Genomic DNA, 27,677 nt, shown 5'->3' with positions numbered 1-27,677 from the left:
AAATCCAAGTCTCCTACCACTGGGCCATAAGTGAGGATATTTACTTAGCAAATGGATTAAAGTAAATAAATTATTCTATTGACGGAACAATTATTATATATAAATACACATTACAAACTTTAAATACAAAATTGTAAAAAACACATAACACACTTGCACATATTGCAAATAAATAAACAATTTTTGAATTATCTGTACAGGAATAATAAACGCAAAAGTATAAACGATTCTCGTGCTTATTTACTTTCTATATTAAAGGTCCTTCTAAATATAAAATTTATTTTGATTTAAGTTTAGTTAAGAAATTATATTTTAAAAGATTTTTTTTCGAAAAACAAATTTTATTAGATACGCTGAGTCGAAAGAAGGGCAAACAACACAACGAATTTCAACATGATTACAAAATTACATAAACGAGAATTTAAACTAATATATCCAAAGATTATAATTGTCTTTCGATATGTTTTTATTCAAAGAAAACCAAGTGATTTTATATCGTTTAATATTTTTGTCGCTTTAACTTTTTTGTTTGAGAATTGAACTTTATTTCTTGTCTTCTATATGCACCAATATAACCAATAATAATAAAGCTATGTAAATGCCCTTTTATTCAATGTCTATCATCATATTAAGTTAGAAAATTCCAATAACCATATATGTTTAATTTAAAAGAATTATTTAATGTTCTAAACTTATAAAACATAAATGATTAAAAGTTGGCCTTATACTTTCCTAGATTGGAACATGCAATTAATTATATGTCTATATGGAGTCAAAAATACTGATTATATCTACCATAAAATAAAGAATTGGAACGTTGCATTAACAACCCATCAGCTTTAGTAAAAAATCAGAAAATTAATTAATTAGGAAGTAATACGCATTGAAACCAAGCAACTAATAAATGGAAAATATTTCACAGTATCAAAAAATTAAATATTAAAAATTTACCATATTTCGCTGAAAATCAAGCATAAATAAACCGGTTATTTTTTTCCTTTCTACCAAAGCTATAATATTTTTTTCATTAACCACGCAGAGGGAAATAATGAGAGCAATGATGAAGATGACGATGGTGGTGGCGGTTGTTACGACGGTGATGACGGCGGTGATGGGCGGAGTGGTTTATAAGGTTGGTGATGACGCTGGTTGGACAAACATTGGTTACGTGAATTATAAAACTTGGGCTTCTTCAAAGTCATTTCGAGTTGGTGACACCATTCGTAAGCTATTTCAATATCTCATTACATACTTTATTTTCATGTTTTTTTTTATGGATATATGATCGGATGAAATATAGTTTTAAGTGCTGATAAAATTTTGTTTTCTTTTAATTATGTTAAATTATAAATATTATTAAAAAATTTTACTAGAATAGTTGGTTACTTGGTTATAGTTTTTTTAACCTTTATAGATGAATTATAGATCAACCTATACTACTTTGACAATGGCTTGTTGAACGACTCTACGTTCATCAAACGGTTTATTCTAAGATCTATTTGTCGGTAAAATTTATCTGATTTACGTTAATACTTTTAAGATAAATACTAACTATTTCACATGTATGGCATTCACATTGGGTCCTCATATTTACCTCTATTTAATTAAATAATAATTATTTATTTTTTTATATTATATATTATCTTTCTTCCGGTCACAAAAATTCTATAGAATGATATATAGTGTGTATATACAGAATGTGTGTGAATTTAATCAATATTCGATTCATATTTTATACCATCTTTTTATGGCATCGGATTTAATGCATAAATTAATAACTTTTCTTCTAGTATAATGTGAATGCTTAAATTCATGTCTTCTAATTATTTTTTTTGGTCAAATGTATTTGTGTAACTTTTGTTAATTTGATAAAAAAATAACTGTGTCAGAATGTTTAAATCTGACCATTTTTCAACATATTGCACTTAACTAAATAATTTCTCGTTTTCTGAATTATTTTTTCAAAATATTGGATACAAATAATCGAAACGTACAAAATGAGTTTCTAATGAAGTTGGAAAAGAAGGAGTTTTCTTGGATCAAAGTTTTTCATTTTGTATTGTATTATTATACTTAAAAAAAAGGCAATATGTATTGGATTTTTTAATTGTTTTAACCTTCAATTTTGGAAACATTCTATAAGATTATAAGAATATATTTTATATATTTTGCTAAAATATTATTTGGTTAAAGAAAACAAAGATATCAAAAATCTTCATCCAATTTTTTATATTAATAGCTTTATATAGCATTTAACTAAACAAAATCTTCTCAATTTATAGACTAACCACTTGTTATTCTTAAAATTTTAATTGAAATTGTTAATAACTTGGTCTCAAAAACAAATTTACGGGTGTGCATTAAAACAATTGTTTTATTCAATATAAATGTTTTATTACTTTAATATAATACTAAGTTTTTCTTTTTACTTTGTAGTTTTTAGTTACAATCAAATCTTCCACAACGTGGTCAGGGTTTCATACCCCGATTATACAAACTGCAACGTCACCACCGCTCACGAAACATTCACCTCCGGCGATGACAAGTTTCCGATCAAATATCCCGGCCACTACTTCTTCACTTGCACCTCACCGAACCACTGTAAAGCCGCCAAAAGGTTGACATCCGAGTACCCAACTCCGGCAGCCACTCCGCCCCAACCCCCACCACCGCCGACAGCCCCGCACCCATTCAACCACTTCCGTTCCCTTACCCACAACCCTTCGCTCCATCACCCGCCCCCACTCCGGCGATATCTCCGGCGAAGTCTCCGGTAACAACTCCTGCGACACCTCCGGCGACAACTCCGGCGAAGTCTCCTGCGACACCTCCGGCGAAGTCTCCTGCAACACCTCCGGCGAAGTCTCCGGCGGCGCCAACACAATTACCGCCTTCTCCGAAAGCTCCGGCACCGTCAGCAAGTGAAGAATCTCCGTCACCAGCTCCGGCACCGGAAGGTGCGCAGAAGGGCACAGGAAGTGAACTAGGGTTTGGGTTTAAGGTTTGGACAATAATGATGGCGGTTTTGTTTTACTTGTTTGGGTTTGTATTTTAGAGTGCTTGTAAGTTTTTAGTTTCTTGTTTTAGTTTTGATGAATTATAAAATCTGTTGCTTTCTTCTCTTTATTTTTATAGAATCATATGCTCTTTACCTTTCTGTTTGTGTTTGAAATTTATATATTGCAAACTATAACCTGTTAGATAATGTTTAAATTATGTTTTATATAAAGGTTGAACTCTCACATACCTAGAATAGTGAAATTTTTGACTTATTTCAACATTTAACATCTATAAACTTGGTAATGCTTGAGCTATGTGGGTATGCTTAGTAAGCTAATTTTTTGTGTATTTTGATTGATGCAATGAGACAAACTTGTTAAAAATGGTAAATGGCTTAAATACATTCTTCTAAAGATGTTTGTTGTAGTGGTAATAGTGTTTCTCTCGAAGGAGGATCATAGCACTTGCTCTACATTACCGAAGTTGGAATATTCTTTATAGTGGTGGTGCCCATATTTAAGAGCATAGACATAAGCTTGTATACGAATAGAGCCCCTTCCCCTTCCCTACCCACACACACCTTTTCTTCTCACTTAACTAAATGGGTATAACATATTTGGAAGCATTTGAGTATGAATCATTGTGAGTTAGCTATCACATGGGTCAACATGTCAAAATTGGGGACATATGACTAATTATAGGTGTTTTAAGTGATGAAAGAACGAGTCCTGGCAACCCTTATAGGTGCATTGGAATTTTGTTAAGGGTAGAACTTGTTCAATTAACCAACACGTTATGCTCAAGCTTGCATAAATGGGAACATGTTATAGAAGAATATCTACTAATTGAAGATCTTAGGGGAAATGATGTTTACACTTTACATACCTATGAGTTGGAAAGTATATGTATCAGTTTTATGTGGCATGACTTAATTTGGGTGTGTTGTGTGAACTAAATATCTATGTGTATGTGTGGTGTATTAAAATTCATCCTGAATGGTGTATATCAAATTATTTAGACGTGTAAACTGAATTTCATAAATCGGTATGTTGATTAAAGCCTCACTTGGAGACCATTGAGTTTCAGTGTGTAGTGTGATGATATGTTGATTGTTGATGGTATGGCTCAATGAGTAGTGTGAATTTGTTGTATAATTGAGATCATAAGTTGTAATCGATTTTCATGAAATCGTGTTATCACAATTGCTTGTTATTGATAAAGGTGGTTAAGGTTCGTGCTATAATGTTTTTTCCATAAAATATGAGGAATGGGATAGGGAGGTGCTTTAAGTATAAGGTTAAAGACGGGAGATGGGATGTGAATCCTCTAAACAAATTTATCATAAGTATTTTAGATAATTTATAAGGACTATAATAAAAAAACCTCATCTATTTTAGATAAATTATAAGGATTATAATAAAAAACCGAAAACCTGAAGAAGCTAAGGATGAAATGGTGTTTTAAATTTTGACAAGGTTGATGACTTCGCGATGAAACTCATTGTCGAATGCAATAAAAAGTTTCATATCACGCAATGATGACGTCGTCAAGAGCGCTTGCTAAACTTTCAATCAATAATGACATTATATGACCTTTGATAAACTTAGTCAAAAGTTTTCATCTTAAAAATTTATGAGAGATTTACCAACCTTTCGTTATGTATCATGTAGCAAAAAAAAAAAAAAAAAAAAAAACCTCACATTTTACTAATAATGCAACACCACCTTCAGCTGAATTGGGTTTCAATTTACTAGAAAATGATCCATAACTTATCTAATATAAAGGTGTCTGAATATATCCGACATTATTACATCTCATCCGTATCCGGCATTCACACTAGATCCCGACAATACATCAAACAGTTGACACCATTGGAATTTATTATAGTACCGTGAATGATAGGTTAAAACCGAGCAGTGATCTGGGCAAATAAGCTCTTGAAGTCTTTTGTCGGGGTTCCACTACCCTCGGGTTTGGAGGCAAGATCAAATGCCTTAAACTTCGCCTCCTCATATTTCAACGCCTGCAATGAACTCACCAAATGTCACACAAAGCCCCAAACCAACTGCTGCTCGGATTTAATATTTAATATTTTAGCACCGACATGAAAAGATGTATATAATACCTGGATACAGACTTCAGCCACATCTGCTCGGGCAATGGTTTTAGTTTCAGTCTGAAGAAGCTCATCATCTTTACCGACAAGAAGCTCCCGAACACTACCTTCCTTGTCTTGTAAACCCCCGGCCCTGCATCATCATCAAGGGTGTAAATGAGCCGAGCCAACTCTAGATCAGCTCGCTAAAAGCTCGAACGAGCCAAGCTTAAATAAGCTTAAGCATAAAAATGAGATTGTTTAATAAACGGGCCCAAGCTTGAGCTTCATATACCGAGCTCAGCTAAGCTCACGAGCCTACTATTCATATAAATGTAATAAATTCATATAAAAAAATTAACTATATGATGTATACATATGTCTTTGTGATCGGCGTATCTACATACAAATAGTTAAAATAAAACTAACTAAACAATATATCTTATATTGACATGTATAAAATTATAGATATAAATTTATATGTGTGTTGTGTATATATATATTGATGCAAGATATCTCCTTATTTGAATTCAGATTTTTAATATCTTTATTATTTTTATGTTTATCTAGTTTCCATGTTTATCGTTTTCATATTTAGTATAAATAGGGTTATCATTGTTTAGTTTATTAGTTTTTGATTAAGTTATTATTATAAGAACATTGTTCTTGAACCTTTGGTTCGGTTTTATGGTCTTTGTTAATCATGAGTCTCTCGAGCCATTGATTGCTTCCAAAACTGCATCAGTAACTGATGCAGTTTTGGAAGCAATCAATGGCTCGAGAGACTAACTGATGCAGTTTTGGAAGCAATCAATGGCTCGAGAGACTCATGATTAACAAAGACCATAAAACTGAACCAAAGGTTCAAGAACAATGTTCTTATAATAATAACTTAATCAAAAACTAATAAACTAAACCATGATAACCCTATTTATACTAAATATGAAAACGATAAACATGGAAACTAGATAAACATAAAAATAATAAAGATATTAAAAATCTGAATTCAAATAAGGAGATATCTTGCATCATATATAATGTAATTATTTAACAAAAAATAAACTAGGTAGTTGGTAGTCTCCTCCTTGAAAAATTTCTCATCAATCGTGCTCGAGCTATGAATATAGAGCTCCAAATGATCTGAGCTCGACCTCTATTAAGCAAAACGAGCTAAGCTCGACCCAAGAAATAAGCTCCTTTACAAAACATGCCCAAGCCTGAGCTCGGCTAGGCTCAAAAGCCCTGTTTTATTAAAATACAATTTTTAGTTGATAAATATATATTACATAATAAGCATATTATATATACTAGTCAGGTGCCCGCACGATGTAGTGGGAAACAATACTTAAAGGTTGTTAGCACACCAAGCCAAGGATATAGCTCGACTCGAACTTCATACCGAGCGTGACTCATGTTCGTTTAATTAGTTTAAATATTTATGTAACTTGAATACTTTTAATCACATTTTAATAAAACACATAAGAAGGAAAAAAAATAAATAAAAGTTGAGTAATATTTGGATAAACTTGAGGGTCAAAGTTGTAGGTATTACTTAAATTTTGAATTGTAACAATTTAAAAAGATAAAGGGTTAGATATGTAATTATATGGAAAGATGAGATTGTAAACATTTGTCCTTTAAGAAACTTGTACATTCATGCAGTAATGACTTGTACATTTTAAACCGTCGATTTGTTTTGGAAAAAAAAATTATATTGAGACGTCGACAAAAATAAGCTCTTTTAAATAGGTATGTTCGGATTATTGTTAACCATATTTTTGTAAAACATATATGAAGAAAACCAAAAAAAATAAAGTTAAAGAGTAAAAAAAATGGGTAATCATGAGGGATTAAAATTGTAACTAATTCTTAAATTTACAAAATTTAAGTAAAGTTGAGGTGCTATACTTGTAATTATTTTTATACAAATCAAATGAACGTGGGTGAATGTGTGTAAAAGACAAATCTATCCCTACTTAAACATGTAACTTATGCATTATAACTTGTAAAACTCTTAAATTGTACCGTCTTAATTTGCCCATCACTTACATATTATATATAGTATAGATATAGATAATTATGATGAACATAACTAAATAGTATTATACTACATGTATAAAATTATAATTATAAACACATACAAAAATAATTATGTGTAGATAGATAAAAAGTAAATAAATATTTAACAGATATCAAAACAAGCCAAGCTCAAGCTTTAAAAATTTATCATCAGCCGAGCTCAAGCTTTAAATATAGAGCTCGAAATAAGCCGCGCTTGTGCTTTGTTAAGCTAAACGATCCGAACTCGATCTTATGGTAAGCTCAAGCTCGGCTTGTTTACACCCCTAAATTCATCATTATCATTGCCAAGTTGCAAATCGCATGGCAAATGATAAGGATCTTCATGACTAACCTTATAATGGTGTATGGAATCCCGGAATCTGCTAGATATTGTTCAGCCTTTCTCTTCCAAACCTGCAATCAACAATACATGCAAACAGTTACATACCAATCAAAACGCCATTCACTTCAAACCCAAACCGTAAGCGTTTTCATGTGAAAGAAAAGGTTACACGAACCAGTATATTCCCGTTTCCGAGGCTGTTCAAAGGATGGTTAATATTTGTTCCACCCATGGACCCAACCAGCACAATGTGCTTCACTCCAGCAGCTTTAGCTGTACACCAAAACAATATTAAAAAAACACACAACAAAAGTCATACTTTAACTAAGACCGTTACTTACCAGCATCTATTTGATTCTTTTGTCCTTCCCAATCAACCTAACACATACAATCATTCAATCAGTCAATCACCAAAACAAAACAAACCAATTTAAAGTGAAAGAAATAATAATCAGTTACTTGTTCAGGATATTGTCCCTCTTCAAAGTAAAATTCAGGTCTTCCACCTTTAGTTGGATCAAAACCAGGTTTCATTTTGGGCACTGCACTGGTAAGAATGACAATAGCATCTGTGCCATCAATAGCCGGAACAATACTTCCGGCGTCAGTTATATCACCAATCAAAACATCGTCAGCTCCGCCGATTTTCTGCTTACTCTCCTCACTTCTAACCAAACCTTGTGCAATATATTCATCTGACCTCTCCTTAAGCTTCTTATAAACAATTTGACCTAAATCATCAAATCAAGAATCACCAAACACTTGAATTTCAATTTGAAATTTCTCATATTATACACAAAGAAAAGGATTCAAGCATGCTATTGAAGTTAAACTAACAAGCCTTAAATCATCAAATCAACAAACACTTCAATTTCAGTTTGAAAATTTTCACATCATACGCGAAGAAAATGATTAATGCATACGATTGAAGTTAAATTAACGAGACCTAAATGATCGAAAACTTGGATTTTAATTTAAAAATTCTCAAAATATAATACACGAAGAAAATGATTTAGGCATGCAATTGAAGTTACGTTAACGAGAAGTGAATCATCAAATTCAAATCATACGTGACGAAAAGGATTTACGCATCCTATTTAAGTTAAATTAAACAAATCTAAATCAACAAACACTAGGACTTGAATACGAAAATTGCCGCATTATAATATACAGGAAGAAAAGTATTTGAGCCAGCATACGATTGAGATTGAAGTTAAATTAGCGATGCCTAGACCATCAAATGAAGGAACACCTGGATTTCAATTTGAAATTTCACGTATTATAGACCAAGGCATACGAATTGAAGTTAAGAGTGAAGGATGAAGTTAATACCGGTTCGGCCGCCGGCGCCGGTGACGAGGACGGTGGGACGGTTGGATTCCGCCATGGAGACGACTGAGAATCGCCTTGTTCTTGTGGTTGTAGGGTTTAGAGTGTTAGAATTGGAGAATAATTGGGGAAAATGTGGTAGGAAGACACGTGTAAGAGAAGCCATGGAGTGAGTTAGTTAATGGTTATGGTGCTTTCGTAACGTTGACAAGCTTTGGGAGTAGATTATTTTCGATTTCCTTATCCAATCCGGATGCATCTTTTCACATTTCGTTTATTTTATCATATAACAAAAATCATAAGTTAGATTAGTCTAAACCACGTTAATATCAGGCTAGCTTATTTGGTAGAGGCATATGACTTTTTATTGGGGTATAAATAAGCATAATGTTGATCACACTAAAACATCATGACGAAAGTTCTCACCCAGATCAATACGCTTATTAATTTATTTATTTACTTTTATACAGCAATACCACAATCAAATTAAAGATAAGAAAATGTTAGATTTTATCGCGTAATCTCATTTTAAAAATTTTAACATATGAAGGTCACTAACGTAAAAAAACATCTTAGAAAGCAACAAATTGAAATTATGGAACTAAAAATAAAGCCGTAATTTGTTGTGGATAGAGTATAAAATAATTTACGTGTATATAAAACCATTGAAGAAGAGGCATTAGGTTGGACTGGATCAAGCAATCAATAAAATGGGCTTCCGGAATGTTGGGCTAATTGCCGTGTCTGTGTAAAGGCCTAGTTGGTGCATATATGCCCTATTGTCATGTGTTAAATTATTGATCATAGCAAAAGTTTAACATAACCATTTGTTTTAAGACTTTACGGCACTGCAAATATTCAGTTGGACCTAACTATAATAATATCAATAAAAGTTTTGTAAACTACTCTAATTTTCTGTAATTTCATAGTATACACTATACACATGTATATGTGAATGTTTTATGATATACACCTCTGTAAAAGATTATTATACATAAAAATATGGTCTAATGAACTCCGATGATGCAGTAAACTGCTGGTAAACATCATACATTATTTATAATTCCACAAAACAACTAAGTTGCTCGATATGCAAAATGAAACTATTTGTATCTTTTACACTAAAGCATTGTAATATTGTGCCAATGTCCAAGTAACTAGATGATGTTTGGGCATACCACTATTTTGAGTTGTTTTTGTTTTATTTCAACTTATATGCATACATGTATATCGTGTAAAATATGTCCTTTTAGTTCAATTTTTCATACACATGTGTGGGTCAAAAAACTGGTAGCTCACTAGCTCGATCATTGGCCGAAAATATGTTAAAAGTATGGAGTATATATTGTTTTACAGGCATGTAGGGTGTTCTTTATATATATATATATATATATATATATATATATATATATATAGTAAGCGAGCCCGAGCTTCTCTTATAGAGCTTGAGCTAGCTCACAAACCTAAACAAACTTATTATTTATATAGTATTTATTTAATGAGAAAAATATATATGTATATAATAATCGTTTTCTTTTATATATATTATTAAGGTTGAGTGAAGGATAGGCAAGGTAATTTCACAATTAGAGGACGAGGACAGAAACAACATTTTACAATTGGACAGTAAAAGTAATTTTTCAATATCATAATCCGTTCTTAAAACGTTTGGTGGAAATTGATTAAGCTTAATTTTTTTAAAATTACTCTTCCATCCTTAGAAGATACAAAAGGTTTATATATATTTCATTAATGCAAAGGTATAATAAAAGCCCACAAAACACCACAACTTTATATATAATAATAATTAAACATCATGCTGTATCCTATTAACTCATACGGACATAAATTTAAACACCATTTAATCCCTACTCAACAATCGTTTCAATTGGTTGAGAGATTCAGTTAATTCAGTGGTTGAATGCGGCAATTGAATGTGCCAACTTCTTTCTGTAACGATTACGGGTTTGAATCGTTCAATTGATTGAATGGCGGTTATGGTATCAGTTCAATCAAACCCTATCCTCTGCTTTAAATATGCCCCATGTTTTCAATGGCCTAATCCAAACCTAATTGTTATTTTTTGTTGTTATCAACGATGCCTTGTGTTTTTTGCAAGCCCTAACTCTGTTTGGTTACCTCTTTTGTCTCAAAACTTGGGCCATCCAAGAGTTGTTTCACAAGCTTTGTTTCCGTCTTCAATTCTCTCAAAAGTCAATAACTTTCTGTTAACGAAAATGATGTTTCATGATATTGTAAGTTGACCTTTACCAGGAGTACTTTCTATTACTTGTACAAATTGAGTCTTTATTTTTAATCTTCATTTTCTTTTGCTAACAGGGAAAGTGGATTTATAGATAAAGGCTATGATTACATGCAATTGCAGTTGCAGGCTCTAATGTTTCTTTTCATGTACTAAAGGTGATTGTTGAAAGTATCTTTTTTGTTTTGTTTTAAGATAGAAACTTACACAGTAGTATGTTTTCTTTTGCTTTGACTTGTGCTAAACTTGCAGGCTCTCATGTTCAACCGTTGCTTTTCTTCATCAAGAATTTCAATATGTATAAATTTAGGCTGATCTTTTATTTATATAAAATGATAAATATTGTTATATTTATTTTATTTGTTTTTTTTTGTGACGGCAGGGACTTATTTGGTGCTTCATGGAAGGAAGCACTCTATAAAGTCACTTCTGTTGTATTTTTTCCTATATTTTATTTAGCAAGCTGCTGTGCCGGCAACCACATAAGATGGGACACTCGGTGGTCAACAAAAAGACCAAAAACGTAAGTTTTGCGACCCCAACAAGTTAAGATGTTACAACAATAAAATCAGTTTCTTAACCAACAGGGGTGTCAAAAAAAAAAAAAGGATAGACACCCTCGACCTGTGGTGATTCAAACACATAGAAACGATGGTAGGCAATGTGTTCCTAGATCATGGTTTTTAACAACTACTAACAATTTCTAACATAGAGTGGTAATCATGTTAGGTTAGAGGTTGATTAACAAAAACCTTTAAACTTAAATGGTCAATCCTTCAATGACATGCACAACCTAAACCAAACTGAAAGTTTAGTTTTTTCAAAAACATAAAACCAAACCATTGGTTTTTCTTTCGCTTAAGTCACATTGGTTTGGTTTTTGTCATTTTCGAATCATGGTTTTGTTCTGTTTTTTTATGTTTCATGCACCCTCGATTCCCCGCAGACATTGATGATTGTGGTAGTTTGGTTCTAACGAATTGTAAATAGACATGTCATCTTTGATGCTCTAAGAAGTATACAGAAAAAAATTCGTACACGTTCTAACAGACCATTTTATATTTTTTTTGGCGGAAAGAAAGCGCCATTGGAATTCATATTTCAAACCAAAGTGCATATTAAATGAATTTTGACCTTAACCATTAGGCCTCATTTTGAACAGTGTTGCTCTTACACCGTGCCAGTTATGGTTTTTCAGTGTGAAAAGGAAGCAATTGATGGCTCTTGATCGCAACAAGGTAGTGGTTCGTTGTTTTGTTCGATTAGATAGCTTATGTACCTGTTTATGAGATGTTTGTATCTGGTTAAAAATTAAACAAGGCAAACCCGAAAGGAAATCGAGTAGAATAGGGTTCTTGATGAAGAGGGAGGCATGCATTTGACAAGATGTTTTCAATTATTTTCTTTCGAAGCGAAATAATAGTTTACTTTTCTAAAGTAGCCTACATAATCATAGTGGTTTATGATTATGTACCGAACAGGGTATTGGACGACTGCTTTATGGGAACAGTGTCTTGCCGTGGAGCTGACAGCTCAAGGTGGTTAGGGACGTGGCACATGCGTTAAACTACCTACATTCGCAAAAACGTGCGCATAAAAACGTTAAAACAAGTAGTGTTTTTATTATGTTAGTGTCCGGGCCTTGCTTGGTGATTTCAGGTTTGTAATGCCCGGCACAGAATCAAACCGGTTCGTGGAGTCGATTAGTCAACTGTCTGATGTTTTTGAGTTTGGGGTGGTCTGCTACTAGAGGTCGTAGCAGGTAGGAACCAATCTAGCCCTGAAAGTGATGCGCTAGACTCGGACCTGTTACAATGTGCATGGAACATGCATGAGATGAATGAGAGAAAAGTTTGTTGATGGAAGGATGGGTTCGGTGTTGAACCTGGACCAGGCTGTTAGGGTTGTAGAGATCGGGTTGTTGTGTACACTGACAGAATGCAGGGCGGCCGAACATCTCGGAAGTGATGGAGTACTTGAATTTTGAGACAGATATACCTAAATTGCCCTCGAGAACCGGTGACTTTGTTTCCTTATACAAACACAACACAGCTTGTAGTAATTCTTACATGTGTGCTTTTTTAAAGTGATTTATAGCTACAACTAAATCATTGTTATACTGAATGTTATAACGCACTGTGATGAATGGTAAACCGCAAATATGCTCCAATTTTAACAATTAAGCTAGAATTTACCCGAAAAAAGTTGATAATACCATGTATAGCCGCAATCAAATTATTGGCATTTATACCCTTTTGGTATCCTCACTCATACAGTCGTTTGAACTATATGTTCAAGTGTTCAACGAACCATATTTTCCAAGTGTATAACGAACTAGATGTTCAGTGTTCAACGAATTCTCACGTTTCATTTAAGCTATGAAAGTTTTAAGTACTTTTAAAGTGAATGATAATTATTTTCATTTGTTTTGTTCTTCGTTAGTATGACACATACAATTTTTAATGATCTACAACTTTGTGCTATTTTCGTTTTAGTAGTTCACTTGGGTCTAAAATGGTTCATCCGTATGTTTAGGTTTAATTTATTGGAGATTGGAACTTTTTAGGAATAATTGCTTATATAGACTGCTTATCTGGTTATTGCGAGTAAAATGAAGTATGTACTGACACTTATGCGTTCAATCCCGGGGTTACACGCGCACCTCGCTGCATCGCGCGGACACACGTGTTTTCACAGAAACGATCCAACAAACCATATGCATATGCGGCGGCGCGCTAGCAATGATAACCCATTACACACCAAACACTACAAACCACGAGGAGATAATTTGTGTGAACCCGTAGCAACGTGCGGGCACTTCTGCTAGTATTTATTACATATAAAACTATGATAAAAATAACTAACAATACATATTATGTTATATACTCAAAAAATACAAAAATAATTAAAAATGTATATAAATTAATTAGTGTACAATATACAAACCCGGGCCGAGTTCGAGCTTGAAAATTCAGTTCTGGAGCTGAGCACAAGTTTTACCTCTCTTAAATCAAAACGAGCTTAGCCGAGCTCAGACCTGGCTTGGCTCGTTTGCACCCATACACCAAACATATTGTCATCTTCACCAAGTAATTGCCATTGTTCCTATTTATCGATTTTTCACAACAATTTAAGTGTTCGTCTTACTCCATTTCAAACCCTAGAAATGTAATTAATATCGTACAAAGATTTAGGTTTAAGTGGGGTCAAAATCAACCCCCTCTATCTATAATTTTAGCATCAATAGAGGTTTGTCTCTATGGATAGTGGTCATTTATAAGAAAAAATTATGTGTTTCATGCAGGAAGTCAAAATAAAGAAGTTTGTCCAACATGCTTATTTTATAATCATTAAAAGCACCAAATTTATTAAAAAAAGAAAGAAAGAAACTACCAACAAATATCACACGACGCCTCAAAGAAAACGTCACCACATGGGCTAATAAATAGAGACGGGAGTAATACAACACGAAACGACCAAAAATGGGCTTTGCAAATAGAAGAAAAAACACACTGAAAAAGCAAAACAACATCAAATGAATCGAGAAACAAACAAACAAAATCTGCCAAAGCCTATTGAAGAAACACTAATCGACCCCGGGCAGATTACGGATAATCTGGGGGTTAAATAGATGTTTCCCACGAGGGTTAGTTCCGGCAAAGATGGTTGTTCTTCTGATGACCTGCAAAACAGACCGTGAGCTCGTCACTGAGAAGGGGGGGTACCTCCTTGTGACCACCCTCCGGCGTGAGAATCAGACTAGATTGCTCTTGAATATGTGTATATTAAGAGAAATTTCTAGAGCAGATATCAGATAATATATGGAGATATAAGATAATGATACCGTTCCAAGGTGTTGGAGTATTTATAGCCGAAGGTAGGTTTCCAAGCAGGTACAGCCGGCTGAATAGTATTCCTGTTCTACCAACTGTGGGCTACGCACGTGCCATGCTGATGGTTGGTGGGTAGGCAGCGGCTGATAGTGACCACGCCGGCTGTGTACTATTCCTTTTCCACCAACTGCAGGCTATGGACGTGCCCCGACAGGGGTTGGTGAGCAGGCAGCGGCTGATAGTGACATAAAGTAGTAGAGCGTGCTGCTCGTCGTACTGTTGTCAGCGAGCTGTCGCTGCTTTGGTCAGATCTTTTGTACTATACCTTGGCAGGTACAGTACAAAAGGTCCTCCAGTAGCGTACGGACTGGCTCATTTGGGCGGGAGTTTTCCCGGCTTTGTGCGGGAGTATTCCCGGCTTGCTCACTCCTTCTTCAGGTGACATTACTGAATTACTTAAGAGTTAGTGTCTTGTGCGTGTAGCCTTGCTGCGCGGGTAGCCTTCTCTGATGGCTAGTATCCGTTGCTGCGGGAACAGGCGGAGTACGTCGACCATTGGGAGGCTTTTCCTGCGGGAACAGCTTGCGTACTGCGCGTAAGGACGTCACGTCTCTGAGCATGGTGGGTCCTGCGGATCCAGTTGGTTTTTGCGCAGACGTCCCTCTTCAAGGTGAGTTGCGAGTTTAGTCTTTGCGCAGACGTCCTTGAAGGTGAGTCTTGCGGGTCCAACTGCGCAGACGTCCCTCTTTGAGGTGAGTCTTGCGGGTCCAACTGGGCTCTGCTGGGACCTACCTCTTCAAGTCCCCCCAGTCCAATGTTCTTCTCATGAATTGTTAATAAGTGAGGTGAACTTTTGGACTTAAGCAAGGGTTTTGAAAAGGGTTTAGTTTTAAGGTTTTCCATGGGGATTCTTCCCGCGGAAGTCCTAATGTCACGTGCAGAAATTCCCGACTTTTCTGCTTGATCTTTGGGTATGATGCGGGTAGGTCTGTAACCTCCTCGCAAGTCAAAAGCGTTGAGTTCCAGTTGTGTAGATTCTCTATGAGGTTTTGGTAGTTTTAAACATAGTGATCAATTATGTTAAACAACCAATTCCATCTTGGAGCTTCAAACAATCTAGTTCTCGACGTTCCCGCTATGCGGGGATGTTATTTCCGTTTCCGCAAGCATGGCCCAGAAGATCCTTCTTGGTTTCAATTCCCTGCGGAGTGCTAAGTATGTGAAGGGTTTCGCCTTGACACTGTATCCGCACTCGTCTTATAGTTACTTCCAAGGTATTCCTGGCTTCAATTCCCTGCGGGTGCTAAGTATGTGAAGGGTTTTGCCTTGACACTGTACCCGCACCCGTCTTATAGTTACTTGGTTGCCGAGGTATTCTTGGCTTCAATTCCCTGCAGGTGCTAAGTATGTGAAGGGTTTTGCCTTGACACTGTACCCGCACATGTCTTACGGTTACTTGGTTACCAAAGTAAGGGGGTGTAGTCCCTCTACTTTTGAATCTTTTTGAATCTTTTTGAAATTCGAAGAGTTGGTGAAAGGATAAGAACAGTCCAAACTGTTGAAACGTCGTCCGACGGTTTCTTCTGACAGTTTCAGGACGTGCAGGAAGTTATGGCGACGTGACAGTATATGGTCGTTCCAGACGCTTTTTCAGGCGCGTGGGCGCGAGTTTTCGGGCGCGTGGGTGCGAAGTTTACGGCGCACGTCCTGTCAACAGCTGTTGCCAGTTTGCTTTTTCCACGTGTCATAGTTTCATTGCACCTGCGTTTTCCTCTCTCTTCCGCATTAAATTCATCGCATTCATTGCGATGAGTATATAAAGGGAGGAGAGGATGCATCTCAACTCACAGTTTCACTTTTCTTCTTCTAAATGATTTCCGGCGAATACTCTAACTTTTCTGTCGAGCATTCTCCTGAAATCGTTCTTTGCATCCAAGACATGTCTTCTACTCATGATCATGAGGTTACTGTCGAGGAGTCCGATGTATACCTCGAGAATCCTTCGTCCACGTCGGACAAGGATGACAAGAGTACTGCTGGTGAGTGCAGTGTGCTCTTTCCGTCGACGCTTATCAGTACATCGTCAGGAAGTTCATGCTCGAGCCTTTCGAGCCTGAGTTTCCTGGGCCTCATCAGACGGTGTACGATGCCCCCAAAGGCAAGATAGGGGTATATGCTGCGTTCTTCGTCTATGGGAATCTCAGGTTCCCATTGACGAAGTTTGTATACCGTGTTTTGGAAAGACACGGTGTGCACCTGACGGAGGTACACCCAATGGCGATCGCCAAGATCCGCCATTTTGAATGGGTGTGTCTCATTCTGGGTGTGGAGCCCTACGTCGACCGCCTGATGACCTTCTACTCCTGGAGGTGCATCCAAAGCTGGTACACCTTGGTCACCCGGATTAAGGGTTTGAAGATCTGTGCTACCGAGCACAGTCTTCGGTCTTGGAAGCGGGAGTTCTTCTACATCTCTGCCCGTGTCGTCCCTATTGCGATGACATTCAAGAACGGGAGAGCACTCCCCAGCCTTCACGCCTCCAACTACCAGGAGGCGGAACGGTTTGCCAAGATCTCCCGGATCCAGACTCCGGTTTACCGCTTCGCGGAGTCTGGGATGGTGATGCTCGGTATGAGTCGGGTGTGGAAAGATGCTGGGGCGGAGGCGCCACAAATTCCCATTGTCATTGAATACGGTTTGAACTCTATCCCTTACGGTATGCTCCGTCTTCTTTGCTGATTTAGGGTTTTTCTTCTAACTGTTTCTCTTTTTATTTCAGAGGGGAATGACTTACAATCGCTCCTGCATCCGCGGGAGGCTGGTGGTCCCGCTCGGCTGGGTACTCGTGCTCTTGATGAGAACGAGTTGCCCATCCTTGAGCAGACGGCGGATCGGTTTGTGGAGGCCTACCCGCCAGGCCACGAGATACTGAGCGCCACGCGGCCAGGTAAAAGATTATTTAACCCTCGCCCTCTCAATGCTCAAACCTCTGCTGGAATTCCTCTAATTTTGTCATCTTCTGATGAGGAATCCGCAGATGGTCCTTTCTTCGTGAGGAAGAAGAAGGCGGCTGGCGAGAAGGGGAATGCGAAGGTTGCCTCCACCGCCGATCAGGGGAACCGGTCTGACTCAGAGACTGAGAGCGAGGAGGTGGCGGGGAACCCTGGTGGTGGTGAGACCACTGTTCCGGAGGTTGAGACAGCTGTCACCTCCGGGCAGCCCAGTACAACGACGGTGACTGGCGCGAAGAGGCCGGCTCCATCGGATTCGTCCCCGCCTGTTCGCACCTTCAAGCTCAAGAGGACTCGTAAGTATAAACTTCATTTGCTTTAACTGTATATATTTCCGCCATTATACTTATATATCTTGTCTTCATGCAAGCGTGGATGCTACCGCATTCCAGAGTAGAGCGGGAGGGAGCGTCTCTGGACCCATGACGGTAGGTTTGGTCAACCTACCCGAGGCGATGACCCAGGCGGCTGCGCCTGTGTGCAGCATTGGTTCAGTTGCTCATCCCGTTGAGGCAACTGTTCCAATTGTAACATCATCTCCGCCGGCTGTCAGTGCCATTTTCACGGAATCCTTTACTGAGCCGGCGGTGGTGTTTTCTGCGGATTCTCCCGCAGCGGCGGCCACGGTTGTGAGTTCACCTCCAGTGAGTTCGCCACCGATGGTCTCTACCGCGGCGGCTTCAACCGTGCCTCCGGCACCGGCGACTACCTCGTCCCCGGCCGGTTCAGCAGGTATGTTTGGGGTTGGGGCGTCTAGCCATTCTCTGCCTCCTTCCCATCTGCCTGACCTCTTGGATGGATATCCGTTAGGTTCAGGTGATGGGTTTGGTGGCTATCGGCCTGTTGTCGACCCTACAGGTGCGTAGGGTTATTTTGGCCTTTTTTTATCATATTTTCCTAACTGTTTTTTGTTTTTACAATGTCGGATTCCAATGAAGTGTATGTTCCGCTTTGGAACATCTGCCGAGGAACAACCCTTCGGAAGGCTGTGGACTGCGTCGAGTGGGCGCGCCACGCCGCCCCAAGTAGGGCGCTGGGGGAAGCTATGTCAAGCTACCAGGAGGGTAGGCTGACAAACGAGCTTCGAATTCTCCTTGCCCGGATGCAGCCGCGCGTCGAGCTGCTTTGTCGTGAAAACGACAAGTTAAAGGCGGCTCGTATCCAAGAAGTAGCTCAGGCGCGGGCTATCCGGGAGGAGAACAGGAGACTCTCCGCCGTTGCTGCGGAGAAGGAGAAGGCCTTCAAGGCCCTTGAGGTTGAAGTTCAGGCCCGTCTCGAGGCCCGTTCCAAGGCTACCCAAGCTGTTAACGAACAGCTTCGGTTGGCTAAGGAAACTGCGCGGAACGCAACCGAGAGGGCCACCAAGGCTGAAGCTGTTGCGGAGCCTCTGTGCGCCGAGAATGAGGAGCTCAAAGCCAAACTAGAGAGGCTCCAGCAGGCTCATGACGCCTTGGCCATGGAAGACGCCAAGAAGCTTCAAGAGATCTTGGACCAGAGGGGTATGCTTGACCATACTGAGCGTAAGCTAAAGGGCGTTGAAGAGGCTGCTGCTAAGGAAGTGTTGCTTGCCAACCTTAACAAAAGTGAAGCCGAACGCGCCCGTAACCAAGCTCAAGCTGCCCTCCAGGAGGCTCTGGTTACCAAGGAATGGCTTCTACGAGAAGCGTTGTCGCAGGTAAGCTTAGCTTCATAACGTCTTTACGCTTTTCTTTGTACTTAGGAAAGGTTTTGATACTTGGTATTTTTGTTTTGTAGGTTGTGCATCGGGTCTTCACGGACACATCATATGACGATGCTATGAGCGCAGCCCTCGGCGCTTCTCATGAGGATGGGGAAAAGGCTGGCTTCCTGCTTGGTCTAGGGTTTGTTGAACAAGGCATTCCGCCTTCCAACTTCCCTCTGTACGATGTAGATACTGAAGCTGCTTATGACCAAGCAGTGAACCAGTATGCTGCCTTCCCGCATCCAGTGGTGGAGAAGGTGAACGAAGTATGTAGTCTCCAACATTGAAGCTGCAGTTTTATCCGTGTTTTCCCCAACTGGGGTTCTACACGCGTTGGCCTGCTCAGCATCCTTTACGCCACGAGGTGTGCGAGTTCTCCATCTCTGACGAATGTCTCGATGATGTCCTTCAAGTCTATGCATTCGTCGGTGGTGTGGCCTTTTGTCCTGTGGAAGTCACAGAATTTGCTTTGATCAGCGTTTGGACGCTGTCGGATAATTGGAGCCTTTGGCCATGGAAGCCTCTCGGTGTCGAAAATCTCGATGACGCTTTTGGTGAGTGGCGTCCATCTGGAGTTCCGGTTCGACGACTGCATGTTATCCTTTCCGCCTAACCGAGGGTGCGAGCCGGACGAGGTGTCAAAGTTTACCCTTGACTGCCAAATGCCTAGCTTCCTCTTTTTGTTTAGTCGGGCGGTAAGGATGTTGTTTTCTCTTGTTTTCTGTGTGTAGAGGTTTGTGCTCTGGGGAAGATCTCTACCCAGTTGCTTTTCCGTTTCCGCGAAGCGTTTAGCTGCTGTCATGATGGCATCCCACGTGGATGGCATGCCATCTTTACCCGTCAATGTGCGGATGAGCTCTGGGTCTTTCGCGCCCTGGATGAAGGCGGCGCGAACAAGATCTTCGCTAATTGCGCCAGACTTAGCTTCTTTGAATTGAAGCGCGTGATGAAGTCTATCAAAGACTCGTCTTCCTCTCGGATGCAGTTGAGGATTGTCCATTGCTCTTCAGTGTACTTTCTTTGTTGACTGAAGTGTTGGCTGAACTTCTGCTGAAAGTCTGCCCAATCGTAGATGTGGTGGACCGGTAGACGGTCGAACCACGCTCTAGCCGCTCCAACCAGTGTCATCTGGAACATATAACACCACGTGGGTTCCGTCCAGTTGCTGACGGTTGCCCCCGCTATGAATCTGTTCAAATGATCGTCTGGGTCGGATATGCCATCATAAGTGCCGATATTGGACATCTGTTTGGCACTTCTCGGGGCGATTGCTTCCGCAATGTCCCTTGCAAACTTGGATGTTCCCGCATTTGCAACAGTTGGTCTAAAGGCTTTGGAGAAGTCACGTGGGTTTCTACCCGCGTTTTTTGGTTTGAAAGTTTCCCCAAAATTCCTTCTCGGTTGGAAGTCCGTTACCTTACGCTTCCCTTTCGCCCTATGGCGAGGGTTTGCGTCGCTGTCGGATTCCTCCTGATCATCCCAGTACTCGCACTCATTGCTCATGTTGAGCTGTTGTCGAGTACCGAATTCGTCAGCCTGTTGGAGTGAAAGTAAGCGTTCATCCAACTCAGCCTGGAATTCCCTTTGTCGTGCTTCCGCCCACGCTTTAACTTGATCAAGTGTTTGGCGGGGGAGCCTCGTCTGTTGTCTTTCCACCTGGGTATTAATGAATCCCAGGGGATGATTGTTTACTGCACTTGCCCCAGCTTGGGTAACCGGGGTAGTGTTCGTAAAATTTACTGCACTTGCCCCGGCTTGAGTAACCGGGGCAGTGTTCGTAAAATTTGTGTATTCGCCGGTGTTCCTCCCAGTAGCTGGGGTTGTGGTTACCGGGGTTTCTTGGTCACTCGCTGGCCTTGGGACCGGAGTAACGTTAACCATCTTTCCAGAAGTTTGAAAAAACTAAGAATAAGTTCTAGCTTTTATGCACGGATGGCGCCAATGAAGAAACACTAATCGACCCCGGGCAGATTACGGATAATCTGGGGGTTAAATAGATGTTTCCCACGAGGGTTAGTTCCGGCAAAGATGGTTGTTCTTCTGATGACCTGCAAAACAGACCGTGAGCTCGTCACTGAGAAGGGGGGGTACCTCCTTGTGACCACCCTCCGGCGTGAGAATCAGACTAGATTGCTCTTGAATATGTGTATATTAAGAGAAATGTCTAGAGCAGATATCAGATAATATATGGAGATATAAGATAATGATACCGTTCCAAGGTGTTGGAGTATTTATAGCCGAAGGTAGGTTTCCAAGCAGGTACAGCCGGCTGAATAGTATTCCTGTTCTACCAACTGTGGGCTACGCACGTGCCATGCTGATGGTTGGTGGGTAGGCAGCGGCTGATAGTGACCAGGCCGGCTGTGTACTATTCCTTTTCCACCAACTGCAGGCTATGGACGTGCCCCGACAGGGGTTGGTGAGCAGGCAGCGGCTGATAGTGACATAAAGTAGTAGAGCGTGCTGCTCGTCGTACTGTTGTCAGCGAGCTGTCGCTGCTTTGGTCAGATCTTTTGTACTATACCTTGGCAGGTACAATACAAAAGGTCCTCCAGTAGCGTACGGACTGGCTCATTTGGGCGGGAGTTTTCCCGGCTTTGTGCGGGAGTATTCCCGGCTTGCTCACTCATTCTTCAGGTGACATTACTGAATTATTTAAGAGTTAGTGCTTTGTGCGTGTAGCCTTGCTGCGCGGGTAGCCTTCCCTGATGGCTAGTATCCGTTGCTGCGGGAACAGGCGGAGTACGTCGACCATTGGGAGGCTTTTCCTGCGGGAACAGCTTGCGTACTGCGCGTAAGGACGTCACGTCTCTGAGCATGGTGGGTCCTGCGGATCCAGTTGGTTTTTGCGCAGACGTCCCTCTTCAAGGTGAGTTGCGAGTTTAGTCTTTGCGCAGACGTCCTTGAAGGTGAGTCTTGCGGGTCCAACTGCGCAGACGTCCCTCTTTGAGGTGAGTCTTGCGGGTCCAACTAGGCTCTGCTGGGACCTACCTCTTCACCTATGCCATCGTAATCGTTCAAAATCGCAACGTCCTTTGATAAAGAAAATCAAGAGCTTGAGTAATGAGTCAACCTTAAGCGTGGTGAAGATTTGTCCATTTATTTAATCTTTGAGGAACCAAGTAGCATGTTATTGATAATTTTATATAATCTTATGATGAAAACAAATAATGTATTATCTATTTTACTAAAAAGAACTGTTAAAGCAAATACCACCGGATTATACAATTCCGATAGCACGTACTCCACTAGAGAATTTAGGTCGAATGCAACTAAAAAAATGGTGAGAGTGAGTAAACACACAATTAATGAATTAATGTGTTCTTGTGTATATTATTAATTATGAACCTTTCTATATGTTTACAATATATATACATGGGCTAGTTACAATACAATAACGTCATATGTAATGGTGTCATGTTAGTAACACTTCACGTCGTTATCTTGGGGATGCTCCTGTTCTCTTATGGATCCCACTATTGATATTGATTTATAACGCCTTCTTTTGTACCTGTTGATCTATCCACAATTCGCTTTGTTTTATATGCCGATGTGATATACAGCTCTAACTCGGTTCTTTATTTGCGGTGTTACTCCTACAACAACAAATTAAGAGAAAATGAAACTTAAAAAGTGATTCGAAGTTTATATCAACTAGGTTGGACGTATATGAAACAAACGTATAGAGTACGTTATTGCATTGATTCATCCTTTTGGTTTTCTCGTTTATTGTTCCCTTTGTCTCTCATGCTTTGGATTTAGCACTTTGGTCGAGTTGAAAGGGTGGTGTTGAGAACCAAGACATTGGGGTATGATGGGTTGTTTTGGTAGCTTCGAATTTGTAAATTAATTGCATGTTTTTATGTATCATATAGGAATATGTTTTTAATATTTGTGATTTGTGAAGATTAGTATATGCGGAAAGTGTCGTAGTTATATAATTAATTAAACTAGTTAACATAATGTAATCCAGTGGATCCCCAAAACCAATAAAATGCCTTCAAACATGAAAAACACCAAATGCTTTTCACAATCTCCCACTTTCTTTCTTTTCTTTATTTCCTAGCTGGGCTTCTATCACACACATCTTTTATAAGTTTTTCTTTTAATACATTAAGTTTATATCAATATTTAGGACTTAGCATTGCATGGGCTTGTCCTTGGTTAAAGTACAAGCTATTGTTCATGGGACGGACAAGGGCATGGAGGCAGTGTGGCCATCTTTCATAGGGGGAGAGTCGTCCCGTATTCTCCGGTTATTTCTGATGTCATATAAACGTAAATAAACATATTTCATCATTCTAAGTTTACCTAACAAGATGGTATCAGTCCTATTTTTTTTTTTTCAATTTTCCTATTTAGATTTATTTTTAAAATACAAAAATATATCGCATATATGTATTTATGTTATTCAAATTTTTAAGTCTATATATATTATATAAATAATATTTCTAACGACTAGTTTTAATAAACTTATTTATTAGTTACATATATGTAATTTCTTATATACAACATAGTATATATTATTTTATTATTTTAAGCTCGGCTTTGTTTGAGTATTAACAAGAATATCTCTAGTAGCTCACACGCGATTCTACTCATTCACACTAAAATTTTAAATTGAATCATTTCATTAATTAATTTGAAAATACTTTTAATAAAACATTTAATAAATATTATTTTTATACACATTAAATGAAATAAATAACGAATATTTATTTGAAAAATTAAAATGGGGATGATTTAATTGGAGCTGATCCGTTCACCATTGCGGTTGGCAGACCAGTAGTGAGTAGGATGATGGTGCGCCACCATATTGGCCCATCTTTTGAAAAATACAAGTATATCTTCTCTCTTCTTCAAATCATTTAAAAAGCCCCTATAAGGATGCTCTAAGTGGTTAAGTATAGTAAATGTGACGTGGTTTCTCCGAATTTAATACGCACCATGTAAAAAATAAAGGTATTTAGCCATTTTGAACAATTTAGTCATGAATGTTATATCCTATCCATGCCATTCACCACACTATCAAATACAATGTTGTCAAACGTGGCATTGTTTCTATGTATTGCCAGACATGTTCAAGTATTGACAGTAGGTCCATGTTTCAATAGATTTTGTCCATCAATATAATTTGAAACAATTGTGAGGGTGTTTAATGCACACTTATCGTGTGCTAGGAGCTCCGAACGCTCATAGCTTTTGTTTTATACTTTTATAGTATCTTGTTAGACTTGGTGCCAAAGGTAATGGTAGTTGATCAGGAGATATGATGCTCTAGTGTTACTTGGTCTAGCACCACGTTGCTTATTCGGCTGTTACAAAGTCTGGAGCTATGTAGCTTTAGAGTTACGTAACCCGGAGCTTTGCTGCTTCGACGCTACTAGGTTTGGCGCTATGTTGATCCTGTCGAGGGATTTTAGGGGTTACCATTCACTAAACTAATAATAGCTTTTTTATGTAACAAAGCGTTATGAAATATGCTCAAATTAGTAGTGAATAGTGATCTAAGATTTCTATTAACATAGAATTTCACAAAAAACTGAATTAATAAAGTAATTGCATGTGAAATTTGGCACACTTGGTCACGTGAGAGACAAAACTTACACGTGAGATTGGAACAATGTAATCAGAAAAAGTCCACTACTACTCGACAATAATGCTACCTACGTAATAAATAAAAGGTAAAAGAATCCATAGTTAATAAACACTTTATAGATATACGATTATATTTTACATAAATTTCGTAATATCATAAGATTCCTAGTTTTAAAATATTATTTTTGTGGTTTCCAATGTTAATTTTGATTCATGCCAAAGTCAAAATAACAACATAAATCACGGATAAATTAATTTATCTCAATTATAACTTAAACTAGATTTTATCCCCCGTATTACTAGGATTGTTTTACATTTTCGTTTTCAATATTTATATATGTCCATTTGGATTTTAATTTTATTTATTGTAAGAAAGTTAATAATTAATATATTTGAGGTTTGATGATGAAATGGTTTCACAAATAAATGATATGTTATAATCCGGTTTAAAAGCTATCTGGGTGATACTCATTACCCGTTTATTTTCTTTATTATAAAATTATTTATTAATTATAAATAATATCTTTTTTTAAATAAAATAGAATATTAATTTTTAGTATATCCCTGTTTTATAGGATTTTCATATCAAATATTTTATAAGATTATTTTTTAATATAATGAGATGTTATAACCCGTTTAAGAGCTATCTGGGTTTGGTGAGACCTTTACCCGTGAATTCGGGTCAAATGCGTGAGAAGCCTTCATTTACAAATAAAGCAATCTAATGGCTTGAGAGAATGGTTGTTTTACATTTTTTAATATTTATTTTTGGGATTTTAATTTTCTTTATCGTAAGAAAGTTAATAATATACTTAGGGTTTGATGATGAAAGAGATTCATAAATAAATGATATGTTATAACCCATTTAAAAGTTATCTGGATTTGATGACCCATGACCCGCTTATGTTTTTTACTATAAAATCGTTTATTAATTATAAATAATATCTTTTTCTTTTGAAATTGGATATTAAATTTTAGTATATCCCTATTTTATAGGATTTTCACATCAAATAATTGGTAAGATTAATTTTTAATTAATGAGATGTTATAACCCGTTTAAGGCTATCTGGTTTTGGTAAAGACCCATACCCATGAATTTGGGTTAAATCAATGAGAGACCTCCATTTAAAAATTAAGCAATCTGATGGCTTCCATAAAAGGGAGGAGCGACCACATCGTGACACATAGGATTTTAGGGTTTTGGTTTATATATATTATAGATTTAGAATATCAATGTGTGTTAAATATAAGGCCGCACGGTATGATTCATGGAGCCTGCTTACGTGGCTCGCGTGATTCATACATCATTTTTTCTAAACTGAAGCATAAAATGATAAAGAGTTAATGGCCATTTTCGTCCCTGTGGTTGTAACATCCCGGATTTTTCAAACCCGTAGTTGGTACTCATGACCCGACTCGTTTTAGGCTCGGGAAATTTTAACAATAAAAAATGTAACGTTTATCGAGGAATTTCTATACAATTTATATTTATTTATTATATTTATTTAATATATATATATAACTTTGGAAAAATATGCATTTATAGCCCGAAACCAGTTTTAATTCCTTATTGTTTCCACCACAACTCTTCAGGGACTAAAGTGCAATTTTTACATATTCTTTTTATAACCCATTTAACCAAACTCGTAATCCATATCCGTATAACCATACCCGTGAACCCGTTTATCTTGCTTGATGCACAATCTTCGTTCTAAACTCGGAATTGAATCTTGGTTATGATTTTTCTTGCCATTATTAGCCTAATCGACTTCGTTAATTAAGAAACAAGATCAAAGAATGTAACGTCCAACTTTTTGTTAAATAATGAATGGCGGAAAGTTTTGTTATTTAACTGTGTGTCGTTAAGTTAGTCTTGTGTTAAATGTTTAGGAGTAGGATTTGGGAATGGGTGGTGGGACCCGTGAAACCCCCTCTATATAAGCCCAACCACTTCTTCTTTTCCTTTCTTTTTCTCATCCAAACACACAAACACACACACTCAAGAAACACACAGATACATTCTCTCTAGCACTCGGATTTAAAATCCAAGCCAAAGAAGGGTGGAATCTCGTGTTTAACATCGTCAAGCAACAAGAATCACGTCCAGATCCTCGAGTTGTCAAGATCTGAACTCGAACCCGCAAGCAAAAGGTGGGTTTTAGTTTAAAATGGTTAAGTTTTGTGATTAGAATCGGCATGCAAACAGTTATAATGATAGATCGGGTTGTGAAATGTAAGAAAAATATAAACTTGGTAAGTTATAACCTCTCGGGTGCACTTTGTGATAAAATGGTGGTGTTTAGACTTTGAGAGATGGGTTCAGGATCAGGTGCATGGGGTCAGAATGTGTTGAAGGTTGGGAAAGAGTAAAAAATCAGGTCCTGAGGAAGAGCCACGAAGTAAAATGGCTTGAAAATGGTA

The 27,677-nt window shown here is 38.1% G+C and overlaps 1 protein-coding gene and 1 pseudogene across 1 annotated transcript; one reads left to right on the top strand and one right to left on the bottom strand.

Annotated features, from left to right (window-relative positions):
• The first annotated feature begins 1,048 nt into the window (after positions 1–1,048).
• On the top strand, positions 1,049–3,055 carry LOC143584293 (uncharacterized; annotated as a pseudogene).
• Positions 3,056–4,755: 1,700 nt separating this feature from the next.
• On the bottom strand, positions 4,756–9,012 carry LOC143584292 (uncharacterized protein At5g02240-like). The gene is made up of 7 exons (XM_077066378.1): positions 8,832–9,012; positions 7,959–8,230; positions 7,841–7,877; positions 7,675–7,772; positions 7,509–7,570; positions 5,126–5,249; positions 4,756–5,023 (listed from the first exon to the last, which is right to left on the bottom strand). Exons 1-7 carry the CDS (start codon positions 8,992–8,994, stop codon positions 4,904–4,906), a joined length of 876 nt encoding a protein of 291 aa, XP_076922493.1. The 5' UTR covers positions 8,995–9,012; the 3' UTR covers positions 4,756–4,903.
• Between the last annotated feature and the right edge of the window lie 18,665 nt (positions 9,013–27,677).

Source organism: Bidens hawaiensis, unplaced genomic scaffold (genome assembly GCF_021521415.1).
Source record: "Bidens hawaiensis isolate Kalapana, Puna unplaced genomic scaffold, B.hawaiensis_p1.1 tig00032903_1, whole genome shotgun sequence".
In the NCBI taxonomy this organism is placed as follows: Eukaryota; Viridiplantae; Streptophyta; class Magnoliopsida; order Asterales; family Asteraceae; genus Bidens; species Bidens hawaiensis.
The sequence above is the reverse complement of the archived record's forward strand: the minus strand, read 5'-3'. Positions and strand labels throughout refer to the sequence as shown.